The sequence below is a fragment of the Anomaloglossus baeobatrachus genome, chromosome 3, assembly GCF_048569485.1.
Source record: "Anomaloglossus baeobatrachus isolate aAnoBae1 chromosome 3, aAnoBae1.hap1, whole genome shotgun sequence".
NCBI classification, from domain to species: Eukaryota; Metazoa; Chordata; class Amphibia; order Anura; family Aromobatidae; genus Anomaloglossus; species Anomaloglossus baeobatrachus.
This window is the reverse complement of record NC_134355.1, coordinates 651,051,110-651,075,221: the sequence shown is the minus strand read 5'-3', so window position 1 is coordinate 651,075,221 and position 24,112 is coordinate 651,051,110. Positions and strand designations below refer to the sequence as shown.

General features: G+C 46.9%; 1 protein-coding gene across 1 annotated transcript in view; it reads left to right on the top strand.

Annotated features, from left to right (window-relative positions):
- Window positions 1–6,603: 6,603 nt before the first annotated feature.
- The window catches only part of LOC142297363 (serine/threonine-protein kinase SBK1-like), a 38,606-nt gene continuing 21,097 nt past the window's right edge, over window positions 6,604–24,112 (top strand). The window contains exons 1-3 of the mRNA XM_075341593.1: window positions 6,604–6,721; window positions 8,348–8,550; window positions 8,905–9,312. Coding sequence (XP_075197708.1) covers window positions 6,604–6,721; window positions 8,348–8,550; window positions 8,905–9,312 — 729 coding nt within the window. The remainder of the gene's footprint in view (window positions 6,722–8,347; window positions 8,551–8,904; window positions 9,313–24,112) is intronic.

Here is a 24,112-nt window from a genome sequence, read left to right as displayed (position 1 = left end):
TGAGGCGAGGCCAGCTGACACATGTTCCATGCGTGGCCCATGTGCTCAACCTCGTGGATCAGCGGTTTCTAAAGTCATACCCAGAGCTGTCTGATCTGCTGGTAAAAGTTCGCCGCCTGTCTGCACATTTTCGAAAGTCACCTACTGCTTCAGCCGGCCTTGCCGGCTTTCAGCGCCGTTTGCATCTTCCGGCTCACAGACTGGTGTGTGATGTCCCCACGCGTTGGAATTCAACTCTGCACATGTTGGTCAGGATATGTGAGCAGAAGAGGGCAGTTGTTGAGTACCTGCATCACCTAAGCCGTCGGGAAATGGGTCAAACTCCACACAACACCTGAGGAGTGGAGATGGATGTCCGACCTATGTACCATCCTCCAAAACTTTGAGGACTCCACCAAGATGGTGAGTGGTGATGACGCCATTATTAGCGTCACCATACCGCTACTCTGCCTTCTAAAACGGTCTCTGCTCAAAAACAAACATGATGCATTGCAGGCAGAGCGCAATGAGTTGCAGCAAGAAACAGTAGTGGGTGTGGATGATAACACACAGCCCAGCCTCGTCTCATCACAACGTGCAGTGGAGGACTATGACGAGGAGGAGGATGAAGACATGGAGCAACTCTCCGGCCAAATTGAGGATATGACATGCACACCAGTCATATCCTCTGTTCAGCGTGGCTGGCCAGAGGACAGGGTAGATGAGGAGGTGGAGGAGGAGGAGGAGGAGAAGGACAGCATGTTCAGTCATCGTGTTGGTCAGGCTACTGAAGTCCTGGCTGTTAAGAGTCTGGCGCACATGGCTGACTTTATGGTAAGCTGCCTGTCTCGTGACCCTCGTGTTAAGAACATCTTGGCCGACAATCATTACTGGTTGGTAACACTGTTAGACCCACGCTACAAGGAGAACTTTATGTCTCTTATTCCCGAGGCGGAGAGGTCAACCAAAATGCAGCAGTTCCGGAAGACCATAGTCACGGAAGTAGGCAAAGCATTTCCCTCACAAAACGCTAGCGGCATAGGTCAGGAATCAGTGGACAACCAAGGCGTACAGCCGAGAGAGGCACAAGTTCAATCCGCCAGAGGTAGGGGAACAGTCTTTAAGATGTGGGACAGTTTTCTCAGCCCCTCACGTACCACAGCCCCTGAGGTGCGGGGTAGTGCCACAAGAAATCCTAAGTTTGTCAGATGCTCAAGGAGTACCTTGCAGATCGAACAACTGTACTCCGACATTCCTCTGTGCCTTACAATTATTGGGTATCCAAGGTGGACACGGGGCATGAATTGGCTCTCTACGCCTTGGAAGTCCTGGCCTGCCCTGCCGCTAGCGTTTTCTCAGAGCGTGTTTTTAGTGCCGCAGGTGGAATCATTACAGATAAACGCACCCGCCTGTCAACTGAAAATGCTGACAGGCTGACTCTGATCAAGATGAACAAGGGTTGGATTGGGCCAGACTTCACCACACCACCAGCAAATGAGAGCGGAATTTAAAGTTTGTAACGGGAATTTGCCATGTACCTCCAGTCACCCATGGGTACACACTTCTGGACTTTGGATAATCGCTGGACTGCTCCTCCTCCTCATGCGCCACCATAATGACAGTTACAATAGTTAGGCCTTTGTTTCAGGTATACCCCCAGTGGTAAATTTTTTCGCCCATTCTTTGCAGAATGGACATTACAACGACAGGAGACCCACTCCTTTGCAATGGGAACAATGTTTTGAGGCCCTCATGCACGTCTCTATCCAGGGACAACGTGGAGCCTCCCAATTTTTGGCTGCCCTGCCAAAGGGCTATACTATAATACACCCACTTCCTGACAATGGACACTTAATGTTTTGAGGCCCTCATGCACGTCTGTATGCAGGGGCATTGGTGAACCTCACAATTTTGGACTGCCCTGGCAAAGGAAAAAATACTACAAAGACTCACTTCCTCAAAATGGGCACATTAGACTCAGAGGCCTTTATGTACGTCTCTTCTCAGGGACATCGGAGTGCCACACAATGTTTTACGTAAAATCTTTCATGTATTAATCGCAAAAAGTAACATACATTACGCTCTCACTATTGGGTATGTGCCCTTAACATTTCCGCCATGAAAATTCATTTTGGTGTCATTTTGGAAGGTTTTCTGGTGAGTCCGTAAAAATGGCGTAAAACGTGGACAAAATTGTTCACAGCTGTGACTTTTGAGTGATAAATGCTTCAAGGGGTCTTCCCCATGCTGTTGCCATGTCATTTGAGTACTCTTCTGAGACTTTTGTGCCATTTTTAGGGTTTCTACATGCTGCCGGGGGTCATTTCACAAAAATACTCGGGTCTCCCATAGGATAACATTGGGCTCGGTGCTCGGGCCGAGTACACGAGTATCTTGGGATGCTCGGCCCAAGCCTCGAGCACCCGAGCTTTTTAGTACTCGCTCATCACTAATAAACTCCAATTGGAGACTGACAAAATTATATCATCTGCGTATAGGATTATTTTGTACTATTACAGATCCCCTAGAATCCCTTAGACATTATTAATAAAGTTTTAATGGAATTTAATAACATATTTTACTATAAAATTAATAATCTTAAGTCTCAAATTCTTTGCTTCAACATCAACGAAAATTTGAAAAAAGATATAAACAAAGAATTTAATTACTCTTGGGTAGCTTATTTAGGTATAATACTGTCAAACATCTTAAAGGGAACCTGTCAGCAGAAATTTTGCAAAAGATTCCCCTTCTGCAGCTCGTGGGCTGCATTCTGGAAAGGTTCCTGTTCTTATTGTGCTCCCTTTTAGACCAAAATAAATACTTTATAAAGTGGTACCTTTTTCGTATGCAAATATTGTTAATTGTACATGGGGGCGGGCTGTCTGTTGTCCATTATTCTGCCTCCTGCTGCTTTACGCCGTCCTCCATCACTCAACTTCATACCTCAGGACGCCGCCCAGTGCGCCAGAGGTCTCGCGCATGCACAGTGCCACTCTAGCGGGACTGTGCACTGTGCACAGTGTGACCGCTGGTGACGTGTTGCGCAGGCGTGAGATTATGGGCGGCGCTGTGATTTTCATCAGCAAGTACCTGCCCATAATCTTGTGCCCGCGCTTTCCCCTCTGCCTCAACCGTTCTGCGCAAGCGCTGGCCAGATGAATCCACGTCACCTCTTACCTTGGTAATAAGTGACGTGGGTTCTTCTGGCCAGCGCTTGGTAAGAGGTGACGTGAGTTCATTTGGCCAGCGCTTGCGCAGAACGGTGGAGGCAGAGGGGAAAGCGCGGGCACGAGATTATGGGCGGGTACTTGCTGATGAAAATCACAGCGCCGCCCATATTCTCACGCCTGCGCAACACGTCACCAGCGGTCACACTGTGCACAGTCCCGCTAGAGTAGCACGGCGCATGCGCGAGACCTCAGGCGCACTGAGCGGCGTCCTGAGGTATGAAATTGAGCGATGGGGGACGGCGTAAAGGAGCAGGAGGCGGAATAACGGTCAACAGACAGCCCGCCCCGTGTGCATTTAACAAGATTTTAAAACAAAAAGGTACCACTTTATAAAGTGTTTATTTTGATCAAAAAGAGGGCACAATAACAACAGGAATCTTGCTAGAATGTAGCCCAAGAGCTGCAGAAGGGGAATCTTTTAGGTTTAGTGCAAAATTTCTACTGACAGGTTTCCTTTAAACAAAACCATACAGTTAAACATAACCAAACTTCTTCTCGCTATAGATAATGACCTAAAAGCATTAAAAATTGAAGAAATTTCATGGATAGGGAACATTGTATCCTACAAAACAATTATATTGCCGAAAAGATGCCTACCCATAAATATCCCCAAAATTTGGACAGCAAAAAGCCAAACCCAACTGCAAAAATTTATATGGCAAATAGGAAACCTAGAATTTCAAAAACCCTACTATTCAAACAAACAAAATGGAGGCATCGGATTACCCAACACACAGTCATATTACTTAACCAACTTATTGAAACAAACACGAAATACATTACTTGAGGAACTAAACAATAGTTGGATGTTCTTAGATAAATTCTTTTCTTGCAATAAAAATAAGAAAGACATACTTCTAGCATACTTAATTAAAACCAACAAAAAGTTACCAACTAACCCCAGTAATAACGCGGAAATTAAAGCTTGGAGAGAATTGCAAAAATGTCTAATTTTCTTTATTAATTCTCCTTGTTTTATTAAAGACATAACTGTAGACACTTTAGAACTATTAATTCCAAGAATCAAAATATCAGATTGGAAAAAATACGGAATAAAATACCTCAGTGACATAATGGCTAACAATAGCATTATCCCTTTCGATGTCAACAGCTGTGAAGAATAAGTGAAACCGCATGATAGACTTTGTTCAACAAACATCTTATGCCTACAAAAATTCATAATACCATTATAAATTTACTTAACCCAACAAACATGAGCTTATGGAGGACAAGTTACACATACTCATTACTAAATGATGACTACAAATTTAAGAAATTGAAAAATATGGAACAATGGGAAAAAGAAATGGGAACGACATTTCCATCTACTAAATAGAAATCTGCTATAACTAATACTTACTTCAACTCGTCTTGTGCATCTTTACAAGAAACATATTTTCAGATATGTGTTGAGTGATATTATACCCCACAAAAGCTAAATAGATTCTCTACCACAAACTCTGAAATGTGCTGGGAAATTGTCTTGAAAAGGGAATTACTCAAACTCGACAAATATTCTGCAGCTGTCCAAAATTGAACTTATGGAGAGATGTAGAAATACTCATCCATAATGTGACTTCTAATAAAATTAGTCTTACGGTGGAATTGGTTCTATTATCCATTGGCCTAGATGAACCTTATCTGTATTGTAGGCACATCACAGGTCACATTATCCAAGTGACAAACATTTTTCTAGCAGCCAATTGGAAAGATGACAAAGTTTCATCTGTGCATGAAATAGAAACAGTCTCTTCACACAATAAATACGAATATAAATTTGCATTAAAAGGAAAAATCTTACACAAAATATTTAACAAGAAGAAATTTATGGTCGAAAAAAGTCACTTATGAATCTTAAAATCTTTGAGAGTTATTTATCTAGTTTTAAGGGTAATATAGATGAATTCTTCCGTTTATTTATCTTAAGATTATATTTTGCAATTTTAGAGTTAGACAAGTTTATGTACAAAAATACAACTAAAAGTTAAGCAAATTTCAGAACTCCTTTTCCTACCCAATTCTCCACCCTTTATTTCCGTTCTTTCCTTCCCTCACCCTCCCCCCCTTCCTGGATAAAATATTAAACTTACATAGATTTGACTATAATTTGTTACTTTTTTTGCATGTTATCAAGATAAAGTGAAATACAATTTTTTCAAGATATGGTATAAAAATCAATACAGTATACATACCATAAAAAAAAAAATCAAATTTTGAAGTCTAGATGTGTTTGAAGCCATCTACAATCTACTGCTCATCACCCCAGATCCATCTAATGTGTTTGGGGCTTAGCCTTCGTTGTAGGAGCAGATTTACTATAGGACAAACACAATTCTATGATTTCCATGTAATAATGTTAGTCAGGACAAGACTATTGTACAAGATTTGTTTCCATAAACACTGGATACAACATTCTTACATGAGAAATGTAGATTTACATACAAACATGAATGATAAAGAAGATAAAGGAGATAAAGAAAGAGAGATGTGACTTTAGGGGATAAAATAACTTCATAATTACCTACAATAGCAATTAATTAGCAATACAAACAATACAGAGGTGAGCTCCTCCCTGATACCATTGAGGCCCACTGACTTTAGTCAGTCTATTCACAGGTGATTAATGACAATAGGGTCTACATGAATGTCCATGTTCTAGAAGACGCATTCATTAGCAATTCAATAGAGGTTTTTGACATCCAATAAGCAAATGAGGAGCATTGATTTCAATATGAGGTAGCTGCTTCTCTATATAAAGCTAAAAGTTCATGGGTCTTGTGGAATTATTCCTGAGAACTTCTCTGTGACTGATCCCAAGCAAAGAGACATCACTCTACTTATTGGAGAAGAAGCCAACGTATCATCAACTTCACCAAAAACCCAACCCAGGTAAGACTACTTCTCAATAGTATATTCACTGGGGTTATGTACCATGGGTTTGTGGTCTCCTTACCATATGACCATTTACCAATTAATCCTTTTTCTAGTATCATTACACCGGGAACAGATTATAATTTTCTTGTCTTAATCACCAACATTATACAAAATAATCTCTAAATACAAACACTTCATTATTTTTAAAGAATAATTTTAAGTTAATCCTAATTTTGTCACTTTCTTTGATCACAATATCTCCATGTATAATATTTATAACAACCAATATCAGCACAAAGATAAGTTTTCAATAGTTGTCACCCATCCTTTCCTGGACTGACATCTTTCTGTTTCATTGGTTTCTAATTTATGATGGAACTTAATTAGAAAGGAAAATTCCCAGAGAACTCAGGATTGGGATCACCACATGATGTTGTATTAAACATATTTCTTAAATTTTCCTTTACAGTCCTACTGAATTTGTTTAGCTTAAAGAATCCCCTATTTCAAAGCTACGATGGAGACCATCATCCAAACCGTGGAAATGCAGGAGATTTCTGAAAGCTACGATATCATCAAGGAGCTGGGCCAGGGGTCATACGGAAGAGTCCTACTGGCACAGGACAAATTAATAGGTATGTGAACAAGGACAAAAAAAAGCTTGTCATGTGTGTAGGCTGAGATACTATATGGGGTAAAATATGTATAATATATGGGGTATAATTTATAACATTTATACAAAAACCTGATAATGTGCTTTACTGGCCACAGGGATGAGCAATTTATCTGTAGATCACTGGCAGAGCTAGACTATTTTAGTAACATATGTTGTAAAAATGCTCATACACATAGAAGAAAAGTCATAAATACCTATAATATCACCATGGTAAGGTTATAGGGGACTCTTGAATCTGCCCAGACATGATTTTGGCAGAAATATGTTCGGATGTGTACGGGGAGGTTGGGAGGAATAGATGTTGTCCAAACAAGTGTCGGGTAGCTGCTGATAATGTTTGGGAACCTTATTCCTTCTGAGCATCTATATGTCAATAATTCCCATCACATTCAGCTGCATTTGCCAATACATGTAATCTATATGAAGAAATACAACTGAACCCAAAAGATGTCGTGCAAAAGAACAACTTTTATTCAAAAATAAAGTAAAAACAATGAATGTTAAGAGGTCACACCAAACAGATCCAGAAGATTGAGCATAGTGAAAACTATCGAAAAAAAAAAAAATAAAATCACACACATAGAAAAAAATAGCAAAAATTGCAAATGTATCATGTGTATGCGAAAAATCAGATTATATAATTTGTAGATACTACATTTGCAGTTTTTGCTGCTTTGTATAAGTGTGTTTTTTATTTATTTTATTTTTTTAAAAATCGTTCTTTTATATGTGATCTTTTGGATTATGTACTCTTTGTTCATATACTGTAGGTTATATTTCAATTTGAGTAGAGACTTTTTTTATACTGTAAGTAACCATTATTGGTTTTCTACATTTGCCAATAGTTTGTAGATATATTTCCATGTAAGGCCAAGTTTATTCTCTTATGTCATACAAATTGCCATCTAAAAATATCTGAGGTGGGCACCTTCTAATGTGTTACTGACAGAAGATATCGGAGAACACAAAGATCGATAGAGTTCAGTCTCCCAATACTTTTGTTCTCACTCGAGATAAGTGTCTCCCAGATGATGCCGGCAGTGGGTCTCATGGAGAACTCCATGGAGTAAAAAAGTATCATGAGATTAATCTCCAACCGCTCAACCTTTGTCCCCAGCTGAGACAAGTGACTGGGTTTCTATCTTCCCGATCCTTTAGTTCCCAGACCCTTGTCCAAAGATTTTTAATGACACCAAACTCATCAAATAGTCAGCCAGATCTGCCGAATTTGTCTAGTTCGGCCAACTTTATCCCGATGTGCATGGCAGCCTTAGTCTGCGTTTCCCAGAGTCTCCTCTAAGAATACTGTTTGGTTTATTCAAATCTACATTTAATTTTGAAAGAAAAATTAGATCAGTGGCCGCCAAACACATCTGGTGTCAGTTTTATAGTAGTAAACTTGAGAATAAATCTGGTAAATCCAAGCTGTCCCCGACCTACTATAGTGGGCCTGCCTCATAAAAGTGAGATAAACAATCAGTGATTTCACCAACAAATATCTCATGTCTACGGTCAGTGATGATGGAATGTGTTTCTTTGGGAGATCTTGGATGTAATTTTCTTTTTTCTTTTTGTTTTTTTTTAGGACAACCACTGGCTATGAAGCTAGTGAGAAAGGACCAAACTCATCTGGAAACCTTTCTGAGGGAGCTGTCTTTTTCAGTCACTATCTCTAACCACCCTGACATTATTAGGACCTACCCAATCTTTATTGGCACACGGGATCACTATATAATGACGCAGGAGTTGGCACCAGCGGGCACCTTGCATGATATCATCAGAAATCAGGTAAGAAAGGATGACACTATATGTTCTCCTATAATATACCAACACTTTACTACAAAATACAAAAAAGTTGGAGATGGACACCAACAATCAGGCGGAGAATCGAGATACACCGGTAATAGCCAGATAGATGACTAATGTGTATGGGGGGGTCTTTGGAATAGCATAGTCTTTCTATGGGTAGAAGAGGTTTACATTTCAATGCATTGTTTGATGCTACATGATCATTACAGCAACTATTGTATTTACTGCAGCATCCCCTGTCCCAATACCAGACAAATCTTCAAAGTTTAGTATTGTTGCTTTAGATAAGGCACTACACTAGAAAATCTCATGATATTGATCTGTTTTCTGCAGGTTGGAATTCCGGAGGATGCAGTCAAAAGATGCGCAATCCAGATATCCTGTGCTCTGGACTACATGCACAGGAGAGGATTGGTCCACCGGGACTTGAAGACGGACAACGTGCTACTTATGGACAGAGACTGCTATTATATCAAGCTGAGTGACTTTGGTTTGACCAAACATGTGGGAACCTGTGTGTCAGCGATGTCACACATTATCCCTTACATGGCTCCAGAGTTATGTGCCTTGACAGATGAAGAATTTTTAATCTTGAGCCCTAGTATAGACACCTGGGCCTTTGGGGTTCTTCTTTTCGTTATTCTCACTGGATATTTGCCCTGGTTTGAAGCATTGAAAACTGACACCTTGTACCAAGAGTACACGGATTGGAAACAATGTTCAGACTTTACTCCACTACCTGTGAGATGGAAGATCTTGTCAAGGGAAGCCATGAGCATGTTGGGGAATTTTTTCGCTCACTGTCCCTGCTGTCGGCATCCAGTGCATTCGGTCTCCAGCTACGTCGATGTTCCTTGGAAAATATAGATTTCAGCACACGGCAGCCACATAGCAGATGAAGAAGAGGAAATGGAGATAAACGTTGTGGACAGCTAAATGCTTGACTTTGATAATGGACCCAAAAAGAACCCCCATTAAATCATTAGCCTGCAATCCTTTCATTGTGATCCATGCAGAAAGCACCACACTTACTTTTGGATCTGAAATGGAAATTCCAGAAGACTTCATGGAGGGACATGGCGGGGCAATCCTTATTACCAGATCCTATAGTCGGGGCTTTGTGCGCTACAATTTTGGGAAGCAGAAAAAAGCTTCACTAAGTGTGGGTATTGTAAGAAACATGTTCTCTAAAATAATGTTTTTTTTAATTCAATTCACAATATTTAACAGTAATTTAGGAACGTAATAAGGCCATGGATGACAGCATGGTTATTGAGTGTTTTTTGGTAATTTAACAAAACCTGTAAGTAAAGTTTGTGACTAATGACTGATCTACTGCTCTCACCTAACACTGTACTTCTCATACACACTGCAATAAGTCAGCTTACCCTTCCACCTTGTATGAGATTCCCAGGATCAGCTCGGAGCGGCCTGGATCCGGGCAATGCAGCCTTGAGAAAAGAAACCATAGGTATCCAGCGATGCAAAGAAACCAGTGTTGCAGACACAAAAATAGCTTTAATAGATCAAACTAAAATTATCCAGACAGACCGTGGCATTAGTAATGGCAAATGCTCATGGGCTCCCCCCATTTTTTTTCCAGACCCACTTTTTTGTGGTCTGGAAAGAAAAAAAAGAAAAAGGGAGAGGGGGAGCCCATGGGCATTTGCCATTACTAATGCCACGGTCTGTCTGGATATTTTCACATTGATTTACTAAAGCTGTTTTACATCTGCAACACTGGTTTCTCTGCATTGCTGGATTCCTATGGTTTCTTTTCCACATTTTAGGCTGAGTTCACATGTCCAGTTCTTATCCATTTGAAATAATTTCAGTATTTTTTTAGTGTAACCATTTAAAAATGTAAGAAAGTGAATCTTAAAAAGGATAGTAAATTAAATTGTATTGCATCCATTTTTCTATCTGCTTGATATTTCTAAAGGGACATAACCCTTTTGTAATTTATGTATATATGTATGTATGTATGTATGTATGTACGAGTATGTATTATTTTGTGAATTGGATTACTGCGAAAATGCTGTCTGTGCTTATCATTTCCAGCTTCAATTACTCTGAAGGAGAAGTAGAATAAGGAGTGCTATTATTGACAGCAAAGATCAAGGATCCACCCCATCATAGATGCCAAAAGGACCCAAGGAGTGTACAATACCCTGTACCAGGAACTCATCTGCACCCAGAGAAGTATTTTGATTACATGTGAATGTCCTTTGCCAGGTTTGATGACCTAATGCTGCAAATATTACTGTTTTCATGTACTGATGGTGGATCTAGTTCCATAGTCATGTACTGATGGTAATTCTGGTGACATATATGTAGTAATGGTTGTTCAAGTGCTGTATTCATGTACTTCTAATGCCATTGGTGATATATTAATATAGTGATGTTGATTGTGGGGGTGTATTCATCACTAGAACCATAATAAGTACATAAATAAGAAACTAAAATCATAAGCAGTACAAAAATAGAATGAGACGTAATCTGTATCACAGATAAAGAATTAGGTCCAGGTACTTTATAGATGGCATCTTCTGTGATTGGAGCAGTTCTTGTTTTTATTTCAATATCTGTCTTCTCTAGATGCATTGATGACTTTTCTCTTCCACAGCTTGTCTTTATAGACTTCCATCTTCTCCAGTCTTCTGCCGCACATCCTTGACACAGTGCCCTTAAATAAGTGTCCTTAAATAACACTCAGCATAAAATAATTTGCCCATACTATGCCCTAAATAAGTAAGTATCCTATGGTATATGGCTTCCACACTGTATAATGACCCATAACCAACACACTGTCTGCCATTGCCAGCTATGTGCATCACACCTCCGCCCCTATCAATCACAGCCTATACCATGACTAGTTCCCCTACACTCTTGATATCTTGAGCTTCTGGCTCGCCTAGTGGACCCGTGTAGGCCTTTTCAGCTTCTTTTAGTGGCAAACCACATGCCTTTTCTGGGCTCTGATCTGAAAAAGACCTTGAGGAGTGCTAAAACATCTGTCCCACCTAGTGGACCTGAATATGATTCTTCAGCAGAGAGGTTTTTTATTTTTAAGATAGTTAGACCTTTTTTTCATATAGTTAGGGACTCGCAATATAATGAGGACCCTTGACGTGGGTTGCGAGCTTATAGTACTTTATCCAAAATGTTGTTTTGTTTTCTTTAAATTACTATTTTGGGTAATTTACAAACTAATACCTCATTATCCTCAAAGGTCGTCCACAGAATATTTTACATTAAAAAGAAACAGTATATTATATATACACACACACACACACACACACACACACACACACACACACACACACACACACACACAATATAAGTGTCAAACAGCAAAAGGTGAAAATACCTGTATAATTATTTTGCAGCCGGACGAGCCCAATTATTACTGACATTCAGTGTATAATTATATTCAGTGAAATGAACAAGGAGTCCTGGAAGTGATCCCATTTCCACAGTGCACTGATCTAATCATCCGGACTGTCTGGGATTACATGAAGAGACAAAGATTTGCACAAGTGACATCCGCTGTAAATCTGTGGTTAGTTCTCCCAGATGTTTCGAACAACCTCTGTGGAGTTCCTTCAAAAACTGTGCAAGTAACCGAGAAAAACTGATAGAAGTAAAGGATGGTCAAAGCAAATACTAAATTGATTTAAATTTCTTCATTCACTTTGCATTTATTTTGTTAACCCCTTCACCATTCAGGAATTTTCCATTTTTCCCCCCCCTGCTTTCCAAGAGCTATAACTTTTTTTTACTTTTCCATCAGTGTAGTCATAGGATTGCTTATTTTTTGTGGGACGAGTTGTAATTTTGAATTACGCTGATTTTGCCACATATTATATTTGAAAACAAACAAAATTACATAGTGCAATTACATTTTTTTTTTTTAAATTTATTTACCATTCATTATATGGTAAAACTGACCATGCAATGATTCTCCAGGTTAGTACAAGTTCAGAGATACCAAACATGTATAGTTTTATTTTTACATAATGTACATCTGTGCTTTTTTTCTCCTGATGAAGGAACTGAGCCTCTGAAACGCGTAGAAATAAAGATCACATCCTGCAGATATTTCACTTTCTTCACAGCAGCTTAGATTTTAACCCTTTCCCTTGCAGCATCAAATTGATATCCCTCTATGGGCTCTGCTGCAGCTGTGCCTATCGGTTACGCTTCTATAGTGGTTGTGACTTTTCACCACTGCTCCAGGTGAGCAACCGCCTTGTGTTTTATTATCCAATCCTACTCCGATAAAACCGTATCTGTGCCAGTTTTTCTTTCCAGCTTCTTCAATAGGATTCTAAACTGATAATATTCTTACTTCTGGTGACTAGAGTTGAGCGAGTATCTAACTATTCATACTGGCTATACTCATAACGAGCACTGTCTAATACTCGCGTATTTGTTCAGAAAAGCATGTGCAATGCAAGTCAATGGGGAATATTCACGATGTAATGAGTAACCCGAATTTCGCACCTTTCGCTACTTGCACGAACAGAACGGCATTCGGTTATTTGTTACTTTGCGAGTATTCTCCATTGACTTGCATTACATACACTATTCGGAACAAATACGGGAGTATTAGACAGTACTGAGTACAGCGAGTACAAATAGTTAAATACTCGCTCAACTCTTGACTGCATATCTAATGCCAAATCAGGATATAGGCTGGGTATCTCATTGCAACCCGGTGTAGAGGGGAAAAACTCCAGGCTGACGGGTCTCCGCTCTACTTCACTAGACTGAATTGTTTCAGTTCCACCCATAGCCGGCCTTAGGCATGTGCGACTTGTGCGGCCGCACAGGGCGCCGGGAGGCAGACAGCAAAGGAGGCGCCTAGGGAGCAGCTGTTTACTTTCACTTTGCTGCTCGCGCCCCTCCCCCCTCCTCTGTGCCCTGCGTCTGGTCTCCTCCCGCTCTGCACAGCCTCAGGCAGGGGGCGCCTTCACCTGCTCTCCGCTCTGTATCCTCCTGTCTTTACCATAGAGAGGGGGAGGAGCAGCATTGCCGGAGATGCAGTTACAAAAGCCGCACTGAACTCCTGGAGCCCAGGAAGTGACTGTGAGTATAACATGCTGTGCGTCATCTGTAATGTATTATGTATTATGTGCTGTATGTGTGTGTATATGTGTATGTGTGTGTGTGTGTGTGTGTGTGTGTGTGTGTGTGTCCTGTATACTGTGCAATGTCTGTCCGTCTATTATCCGTCCGTCTGCCTATCTTGCTATTATATATCTGTCTATATATCTCAATTATTCTATCCTATATCTATCTATTTATTATCTATCTATCTATCTATCTCTATTATATATCTGTCTATATTTATGTATCTCTATTATCTGTCTATCCCTGTATCTTTCTATTATCTATCTGTCTGATATCTATTTGTCTATCATTTATCCAGTGTCTGTCTGGTACACAGACACCAGTCAATGCCCCAGGAAGCTCTCTTAGGCTATGTGCGCACGTGTGCGCTCTGCACCGCACCTAAAAGGTGCACTTCAGAGCGCAGCTGAAAAGCTCCGTTCTGAAGCGCATGGTGCCGGCAGAGACCGTGCGCTCTGCATGCTGCCTCTCCCTATAGACAGCATGTAAAGCGCACGGAAGAAGTGACATGTCACTTTTTAGAATGCAGCGATTCGGGCAGCAGCCGAAGCGCTGCGTTCTAATATGCCACGTGCGCACGGCTCCTGCACAATCTCCATAGACTGTGCAGGTGACGCAGGACGCATGCAGTTACGCTGTGCTGCAGATCGCAGCGTAACTGCATGTAATACGCACACGTGCGCACATAGCCTAAGGCTGCTTTCACACATCCGTTTTTTGCAGTGCGGCTCAATCCGGCTCCAAAACCTATGCAACGGATGCGGGGAAAAAACCGGATCCGTTGCATAAGTTTTTCCATGCGGCTCATCCAGCGTTTTTTGCCACAGGATGCCGCATCCGGCGTCCATAGGCTTGCATTGTAAATCGCGCCAGATCTGGCGCAATGCGGTTTTTGCGCCGCACAAAAAAAGTGCCAGGCAACGTTCCATCCGGCCATCGCATGGGCTAAATATGCCGCATCCGGCAAAAAACGGACACAACGCAAGGCCATGTGGCACAATACGGCGCTAATGCAAGTCTATGCGTAATAAACGCAATCGGCGGAAAAAAAAATGGTTGCGTTTTTTTCTGCAAAGCGCCGTATTGTGCCGCTCAATAAAAACCGGATGTGTGAAAGCAGCCTAACTGAACATAAAAGGGACCCGCTGGCAGGGGCACCACTGGCATCAAAGATCCAGAGCTCTGACCCAGAACTTCTTGGCCGGAGCCCCGAATCTTCTGCAATCACCGCACTAAACTATGTCGGCGTCACCCCGATACAGTTCAATCCTGTGACAGAGCAGAGGGCTCCCTGCTCTATCACTGCCCGTCTCCTAAGCCACAGACCGCTGCAGGCCTGTGTCTTAGGAGACCGTATATCCACAAGGGCACTGCAGTGACATCATTGCATCGCGCTGCCTCCGCAGGCCACCATAGAAGAGAAGATGGAGGCTACGGTGCTGGGAATCAGGATTAGGTGAGTATAATTTTTTTTATGTCTATATGGGATCTGTGAGGGCTCCTGTTGTATATAAGAGGCTGTGTGGGGGCTCCTGCTGTGTATATGAGGCTGTGTGGGGGCTCCTGCTGTGTATAGGAGGCTGTGTGGGGGCTCCTGTTGTATATAAGAGGCTGTGTGGGGGCTCCTGCTGTGTATATGAGGCTGTGTGGGGGCTCCTGTTGTGTATAGGAGGCTGTGTGTGGGCTCCTGCTGTGTATAGGAGGCTGTGTGTGGGCTCCTGCTGTGTATAGGAGGCTGTGTGGGGGGCTCCTGCTGTGTATAGGAGGCTGTGTGGGGGGCTCCTGCTGTGTATAGGAGGCTGTGTGGGGGGCTCCTGCTGTGTATAGGAGGCTGTGTGGGGGCTCCTGTTGTGTATAGGAGGCTGTATGGGGGCTCCTGCTGTGTATAGGAGGCTGTGTGGGGGCTCCTGTTGTGTATAGGAGGCTGTGTGTGGGCTCCTGCTGTGTATAGGAGGCTGTGTGGGGGCTCCTGCTGTGTATAGGAGGCTGTGTGGGGGGCTCCTGCTGTGTATAGGAGGCTGTGTGGGGGGCTCCTGCTGTGTATAGGAGGCTGTGTGGGGGGCTCCTGCTGTGTATAGGAGGCTGTGTGGGGGCTCCTGAAGTGTACAGGAGGCTATGTGGGGGCACCTGCTGTGTACAGGAGGCTGCGTGGGGGCACCTGCTGTGTGCAGAAGGCTGCGTGGGGGCACCTGCTTTGTGCAGGAGGCTGAGTGGGGGCTCCTGCTGTGTGCAGGAGGCTGCGTGGGGGCACCTGCTGTGTGCAGGAGGCTGCGTGGGGGCTCCTGCTGTGTGCAGGAGGCTACGTGGGGGCACCTGCTGTGTGCAGGAGGCTGCGTGGGGGCTTCTGCAGCGATTTTCATATAGTTGTGTGGCCTCTAGAGCGAACTCCTCCTGTGGACCCCAGACACCCCAGTCCGACCCTGCATCCATCTATCTTTTCTATAGTATCTATGTGGGTGTTATGTATATGGTGTAATTTATGCAGTGGCAGTGACTGGGCCTGTCGGTGATGGGGGCCATTGCTATATCCTCGGATGCAGGTTGAATACCATTGAGGACGGATGGCCACTGGCTCTCTGTTTCGCCCTTGCTCTGCAGCTGTGGGCCCAGGATAGGTGTAATGACATCAGGGGGAGCCTGGGACGTGATGCCAGTGGGCCCTGCAGCTGCGGCCAGAGTGGGTGCAGAGCATGTGTAGGGGGTAATAGATACATATATATATTTACTAGCTGTAGTACCTGGCGGTGCCCGGGATAGTAACTGTCTCTCTCCCTCTCTCCACTCTCTGTCTCCCTCTCTCTCTCTGTGTTTCTGTCTCTGCATGTCTGTGCTTGTGTTTGTATGTATCTCTGTGTATCTCTGTCTCTGTGACTATATCTGTGTCTGTCTGTGTGTCTCTGTGTGTTTCTGTCTTTGTGGGTCTCTGTGTGTGTCTGTCTGTGTATCTGTCTGTGTCTGTCTCTGTGTGTCTCTGCCTCTGTGTCTCTATCTGTGTGTCTGTGTGTGAATGTGTCTCTGTATGTGTCTGTGTCTGTGTCCGTGTCTTTGTCTCTGTATGTGTCCGTGTCTTTGTCTCTGTATGTGTCCGTGTCTTTGTCTCTGTATGTGTACCTCTGTGTGTCCCTGTGTGTGTGTGTCGCCCTGGGCAAGCCAGGGGACACAGGTCACAACACCACCACACCCCACACTCCAGGTAGGCACATCTATGCTAACCAGAAATCCTTGTTGCCTTCCTTCAGAGTCTGTTGATGCACACCAGGGGGTGGGCCAGGCGGTTGGCTCCGCCCACCAAGTTGGTCACAACTCTGGAGGCGGGAGAAACCAGGCAGATAGAGTTTGGAGGAGGAAGTAGAAGGAGTAGAGGAGAAGCCCAGACAGGGCAAGAGTAAACAACTAAGTGAAAGGAGTGAAAGTAAGAAAGTGACAGAAGGAAAGAAAGCCTGAAGGGTCCAGCTCTGTGTAGGGCCAGAACAGCAAGGTCAGCGACGGCGGTGACTGTCTGGAGGGGGACCGTTTGGAAGTTTCTGGAAGGACCCCGTTGGCTGTGTGCCCGGTGGTCTGGAGCAGTGTTCCGAAGGACAGTCAGCACCAGGGCAGGGGCCTCTCGGACCCCGGCAAGGCTAGGAGTCGCCAAATTTGCCGAATCCGTCAGTGAAGGGGACGTAGATCCCCCAACAACCAAGTCCCGATTGACGGCAACAGCCCAACCATTACAGGGGAGACACCGCCACCGCCAGGGCACCAGTTTCCCCAGGGCCAGCGCCTGCGGGCAAAGTGTAGAGCTCCTCCGGCCCAGATTGCAGTCAGGGAGCGGGTAACCGGAGGGAATCCACCGCTACCATCAGTCAACATAGGTGCAAGGAAGAGAGACATTACCGTCACCTACCGGGAGTGCAGGTGCAGCCGTCTGTGGGACCGTCCTACCAGCCGTTGGTTTACCGTACAAACTGTGTCCACGTCTCAGGCTGAGTGAGTACCACAGTGCCGCAAGGCACAGCGCTGCCCCCGCGTCCCTGCGCCCACCAGGCCCCGCACCTCCTTCTCCATCACCGGGCCCCGGGATCACCAACCCCTACCCACGGAGGGGCAACATAACAACTGGCTGCTCCGCATCACCATCCCCGGGATCCCCATATTGAGCAGCGGTGGTGAAATCACCACAACCGTGGGTGGCGTCACGAACTATAGCAATTCCCCCACACCCAACCACAAAAACCCCCCTTTTCACTCACGGGCGAGGAGTGTCGCTCGAGAAACCCCGGGATCCGGCCCACAGCTCGAGCCACCACTGAGCAGCTGCCGGACCCGAGCAGAAGGGGTGAGCGTAGTGTGCCGACACCCTCCTCCCCGCCCGCGACAACTTGGCGTCACGAACAGGATCTTACCGCTCTGCCGTCTGGTAGAGGTGCGCCTTGTTACCGCCGGAGGTATCCGGCAGAAAAATTTCAGAAGCCGCCATCTTTGGCGCGAAAAGTTCCCGCTCGAGCGTCTTCTCGAGCAGTAGAGGCGCGAAGGCCAAAACCCCGCCCCGAGAGAGGAGGGGCCGGAAAGAGCTAAGGGGGACGGAAACAAGATGTCTGCGCCCGACGGAGCCGCTGGAGGAGCGGTGGTCGCAGCCGCAGCGGCACCCGCGGATGGGAATGGGCCTGCCCAGGTCCTGGCCGCACCGGCGGGAGGTGCCGCGGCCCCCGCGCTTGCTCAGGTCATGCCGTTTTCCTTGCCCTATGCACCCGGAGCTGCCTGGCTACCGCAGTATGACGGGAAACCGGATGCCCTACAGGCCTTCCGGAAAAAGCTTAACCCGTTGCTAGAGCTGTACCCCCTGACTGATAAGCAACGTGCAGCGATAGTGCTAGGCCAGTTAACCGGTGCGGCGGAGCAGGAAGTGGAGACCTGGGCCGAGGGGGACCGGCTCTCTGTAGCCACCATTTTCGAGAAGTTACAGACTGCCTTCGAGACCCGGACTGAAGCTGAGCTGAGGATGCAGTTTTACCAGTGCCGGCAACGAGCTGGGGATAGCATTCGGGACTATGCTCTACGTCTGCAGACCGCCCTCCGCACGCTGAAGCGGGTGAACTCTATTAATGAGGCGGATAGCAACAAGATGTTGGTGGAGCAATTTGCGCAGGGGATGAGGTCCCCTGAGGATCGTAAACAACTCCGGCTGTGGGCCCTGGAACACCCTGATGTGGACTTTGCTGTGTTAAAGGAGCGGGCTATCAAAGCACTACAGCCCCCAGCTGCTGAAGTTCTGGAACCCGTCCCGTGGCCCGTCGAGACAGCTCCTGTTGTGGCGGCCTCAGCCAAACCAACCTCTTTAATACCTGCAGCCCCGAGCAGCACAGTAGAAGAGCTGGCAGCCCAGGTCCGTCGCCTGGACGGAGACCTTGCCAAAATCCTTGCTGCACTGCAACCTCTGACCAGATCCCAGCCTCCAGCGCAGATACAGCTTGCTGATAGTCCCGAAGATGTTCCCTGGATGCAGCGGAGAAGCGCTAACAACCCGCGGAGCAGACCTCCAATCTGCTACAAGTGCCGTAAGCCGGGCCATTATTACCGACAGTGCCCGTTAAACGAGCAACCCCTGGGGCCCCGGGCCAATCCTCAGGAGTAGAACACCGTGGCCCCCCGGACTGGCGAGACCGATATGTCGGGGCCCGCCCTATCATCCCCGTGACTGTGGACGGCATACCAGTGATGGCTCTCTTGGACACTGGATCACAGGTAACTACCATACCGTACACGTTGTATCAGCGGTATTGGGCCACAGACGAGCTGGCGCCCCCAGACAATAGTATAAATTTGATTGCCGCTAATGGACTTCCATTGACCCAGGTGGGGTATAAACAGGTAGCTATGACAGTGGGGCAAGCTGAACTGCAACACCAGGGTATGATTGTGATCATGAATGAACCCAGTGATCATAACCCGAAAATAGTGCTGGGAACCAATGTGATGGAACACTGCATGGCTGATGTGTTGAACCTATTGCAACAGCTAGCCACCACAGCGGCGGGGAGCCGGCAGAGGGCTGTGCAGCTTGAGATCCGCGCCCTGATGTACCGCCAGCATGTAAGCTCAACCGGAGGGGAGATTGGTGGAGTGAGAGTGATGGATGTTGCTCCATTGACTGTGCCCCCTAGGAGTGAGATGATGATTTGGTGTAGAGCAGCAGTAGGGCCTCAGGGGCGTGATTACCCTGCGATGATGGAGCCCATGCCTTCCGAGCACTGGCCCACTGTAGTAGCCGCCCGAGGGGTGGTAGATGTGAAGAAAGGGAAAGTGCCCGTGAGAGTGTTGAACTGTGGGGAGGAAGAAGTCAGGCTCCCCCGGTATGCCACCATTGCTAAGCTGCTCACCCTGGACCCTCACACTATCCATGAAGCCAGTCCATCCACACTCCCACCTACTACCAGCACTTCCCCACCCCAGGGGGACACAAAGGAGTGGCACCAACAGCTACATGTAGGCACTGATGACACCCCTACACATCACAGGGCAGGGGTACACAGGGTGGTGCAGGAGTACGAACAGGTTTTCAGTAAGCACCCCCTAGACTTTGGGCAGATCAAGGGGGTCCAACACCACATTCCCACGGGTGAACATCCCCCTATCAAAGAGAGGTATAGACCTATTCCCCCTGCACATTACCAGTGTGCCAAAGATATGTTGAGGAATATGAAGGAGGCAGGGGTTATTCAGGACAGCTGTAGTCCCTGGGCCACTCCGTTGGTACTGGTCAAGAAGAAGGATGGTACCATGCGGATGTGTGTGGACTACCGGAAGATCAACCAGATAACCCATAAAGATGCCTATCCATTGCCTCGTATTGAAGAGTCTTTGGCTGCACTAAGAACTGCAAACTATTTCTCGACCCTTGACCTCACCAGCGGATACTGGCAAGTGGCCGTGGCCCCAGAGGACCGGGAGAAGACCGCCTTCATCACCCCGATGGGGCTCTGCGAATTCAATAGCATGCCGTTTGGGCTGTGCAATGCCCCTGGGACCTTCCAACGGTTGATGGAGTGCTGTCTGGGACACTTAAACTTCGAGACCGTCCTGCTGTATTTGGATGATGTGATTGTTTATTCCCAGACGTATGAAGCCCATCTGGAGCACCTGGCCGAGGTGTTCGCGTCCCTTGCCAAGTACGGGATGAAGTTGAAGCCCTCAAAATGCCACCTGCTGAAACCCAGGGTGCAGTATCTAGGGCATGTGGTGAGTGCGGATGGTGTCGCCCCCGACCCTGAGAAGATCACTGCCATCCAGAGCTGGCCGAGACCAACCACAGTGAGGGAGGTAAGGCAGTTTCTGGGTCTGGTGGGATACTATCGGCGCTTTATAAAGGGGTACACGAAGATGGCTGCCCCCATGCAAGATCTCCTCGTGGGACAGACCAAAGGTGGAAGACCCATTGGAGCCCCACTGTCGTGGGAAGACAAGCATGAGGAGTCCTTTTGCCAGTTGAAGGCGGCCCTAACCGGAGAAGAGGTCCTGGTGTACCCTGATTATGGGCGCCCATTCATCCTCCACACGGACGCCAGTAACATGGGGCTAGGAGCGGTCCTATCCCAGGTCCAGGATGGAAAGGAGAAGGTGATTGCCTACGCCAGCCGAAAACTCCGGCCGACCGAACGGAACCCTGAGAACTATAGCTCTTTCAAGCTCGAGCTACTGGCGTTGGTGTGGGCTATCACGGAGCGGTTTCGGCACTATTTGGCGGCAGCAAAATTCACCGCATTCACGGACAACAATCCACTGACTCACCTGAACACAGCCAAGTTGGGCGCGCTGGAGCAGCGGTGGGTAGCCCGGTTAGCCAACTATGATTTCACCATAAAGTATCGAGCTGGTCGTGTCAACATCAATGCAGATGCACTCTCCCGGATGCCCCATTTGTCAGAAGAGGGGTGCGAGGATGACGACCTCGAGGAGATTGAGTTGCCTGCGTTCCACCAGCCGCCTACTGAGAGGGTACAAGTATGTCAGCAACGGGTGGATCTGGACCCGCGGCCCAGTCAAGAGTGGCAGGACGCCCAGGACCAAGCGCCGGCTGTCCGCCTTGTCAAGACTCTGGTGGAACAAGGCGCTATGGGAATAGACCCTGGCGCTCCAGCCGAAGCCCAACGCTTGTGGAAAGAACGAAAACGGCTCTACCTACACCAAGGGAGGCTGTACCGTGAGCTGATCAACCCAAAGACCCATGAGAAAATATGCCAGTTGATCGTTCCTCAAGCTGAGGTTGCTACTGTCCTGCGGGCATACCATGATGGTGCTGGCCACTTCGGGTGGAAGAAGCTGGAGATGCTGTTGAGGGAGCGGTTCTATTGGAGTGGGATGCGTGAATCGGTGGAAGCCTGGTGCCGAGAGTGCGGTCCTTGTACACTGAGGAGAAAGGACGAGACTAGCCAGAGGGCACCGTTACATCCCATCGTCACCCATCAGCCGCTGGAGCTGGTCGCCCTGGACCATGTCAAACTCACCCCTAGCCGAAGTGGGTACACCTACGCATTGACCATGGTAGACCACTACTCAAGATTTATGGTGGTAGTCCCCGTTAAGGACCTGACTGGTCGAACCGCTGCTCGAGCGTTCCAGGCCTATTTTTGCCGACCCCATGGGTACCCCGAGAAGGTGCTGACTGACCAAGGCCCGGCTTTTGAAGCAGAAGTGTTTCACGAATTCTGCCAGTTGTACGGCTGCAAGAAGATCCGGACCACTCCGTACCACGCCCAAACCAACGGCATGTGCGAGAAAATGAACCACTTGGTCCTGGGGCTCCTCAAGACGCTACCGCTGGAAGAACGGAACATGTGGCCGGAAAAGTTACCCGACTTGGTCGACATGTACAATAATATCCCGTCCAGCTCGACGAAGTGCACCCCAGCGTATCTGATGAGGGCTCGGCCTGGCCGCCTGCCGGTGGATCTGGAGATGGGGTTGGAGGCTCCGGAAGCACTCCCTTCAACGGCAGAGTGGGAAAGTCGGAGGAGGGCCCAGTACCGGCAAATCCAGGAGTATGTGGAGAAAAACCTCAGTCGAAGTCGAGAACAGCAAGAGCACCGGTTCAATCAGAAGGCGCCTGCAGGTCCTTTCCAGCCAGGAGATGTGGTGCTGAAACGGAAAAGAAAAGCCCACAAACTGGATGACCAGTGGGAGCAAGTCCCTTACGTCGTACAACCCACCGAGTGGGACAATGGGAAAACCTACCAGATCAGTCGTGACCAAGGGGGCACCCTGGCTACAGTTTCTCGGGACCATCTAAAAAAATGCCCCCCAGCGTTGAAGGCAGAGGCTGAAGTACCGGTTCCTCCACCAGTGGAAAAGGCAGCAGAGGTAATCCACACTGTAATGGGTGACTTCCCAGCAAACTGGCCTACACAGAACGGCGCGGTGATACTTCCAGTGATACTGTTCCCACAACCCGTGGATGAAGAAGTAGTGGAAGCGGTTAACCGTGAGCCAGAACCAGTGCCAGTGCCCAGGGATGAACCTGTACCCAGCCCGCCTGCACCTCCGCCTGCTCCACACTATAGCAGGGAGGAGGAACCGATTGTTCCCTCTACCCCACCGTCTAGCACCACTGACACCGGGCCCCGAAGGTCCACCCGTTCCAACCTAGGTAGACCCCCACTTAGGTACAGGGAGACCGTTCTATGAGTAAGCGGGGTCCGCACATGTAAAAGAGTGTTGTTTGTTTGTTTAAAAGTTTGAAATGATAAGTGAAATTACCGAAGAAGTCACCTGATTTGTTTGTTGATTTGCAACCGGCAGGAGCTGGCACCGTTGTCCCCGTGGGGACCGTTTAAAATGCATGGGAACTATCCATGGACAAGCCCGTGAACTTGCAGGGCACCACAAACGTTAGTGGCTTGTAAATATGTTGGTTACCGTTACCGTTTCCGCAATGCCGTCTCCGGAGAGGCAGGTTGGAGGGAGGGCCCTGAGCAGAGCAGGCTGGGGCCCAGCCACCAAAGGAACCGGTGGCTACCCTCTGGAGGGGAAGGACAGATCCCGCTCGGGTAACTTGTGCTGGACTGTGGGTCAAGGGGTGCTGCCTGGGCTTTTAGGGGCAGCATCAGGGCCAGGTTGCTTGGGTGGGAGAGAGCGGAAACCGTAACCGTAAACCGTTGCAACGTTTAAGTAAATGTGCCTCCCGTTTTGGGAAGAGTTTTGATTAAAAATGTATTTATGTTTTGCTTAACCCTGTTATCCCCTTTTTACAGAAAAATAAAACCGGTGTAGGACGGCAGCCCGCGGACGGTCTGCATTTTGCTAAGGGGGAATGTGTCGCCCTGGGCAAGCCAGGGGACACAGGTCACAACACCACCACACCCCACACTCCAGGTAGGCACATCTATGCTAACCAGAAATCCTTGTTGCCTTCCTCCAGAGTCTGTTGATG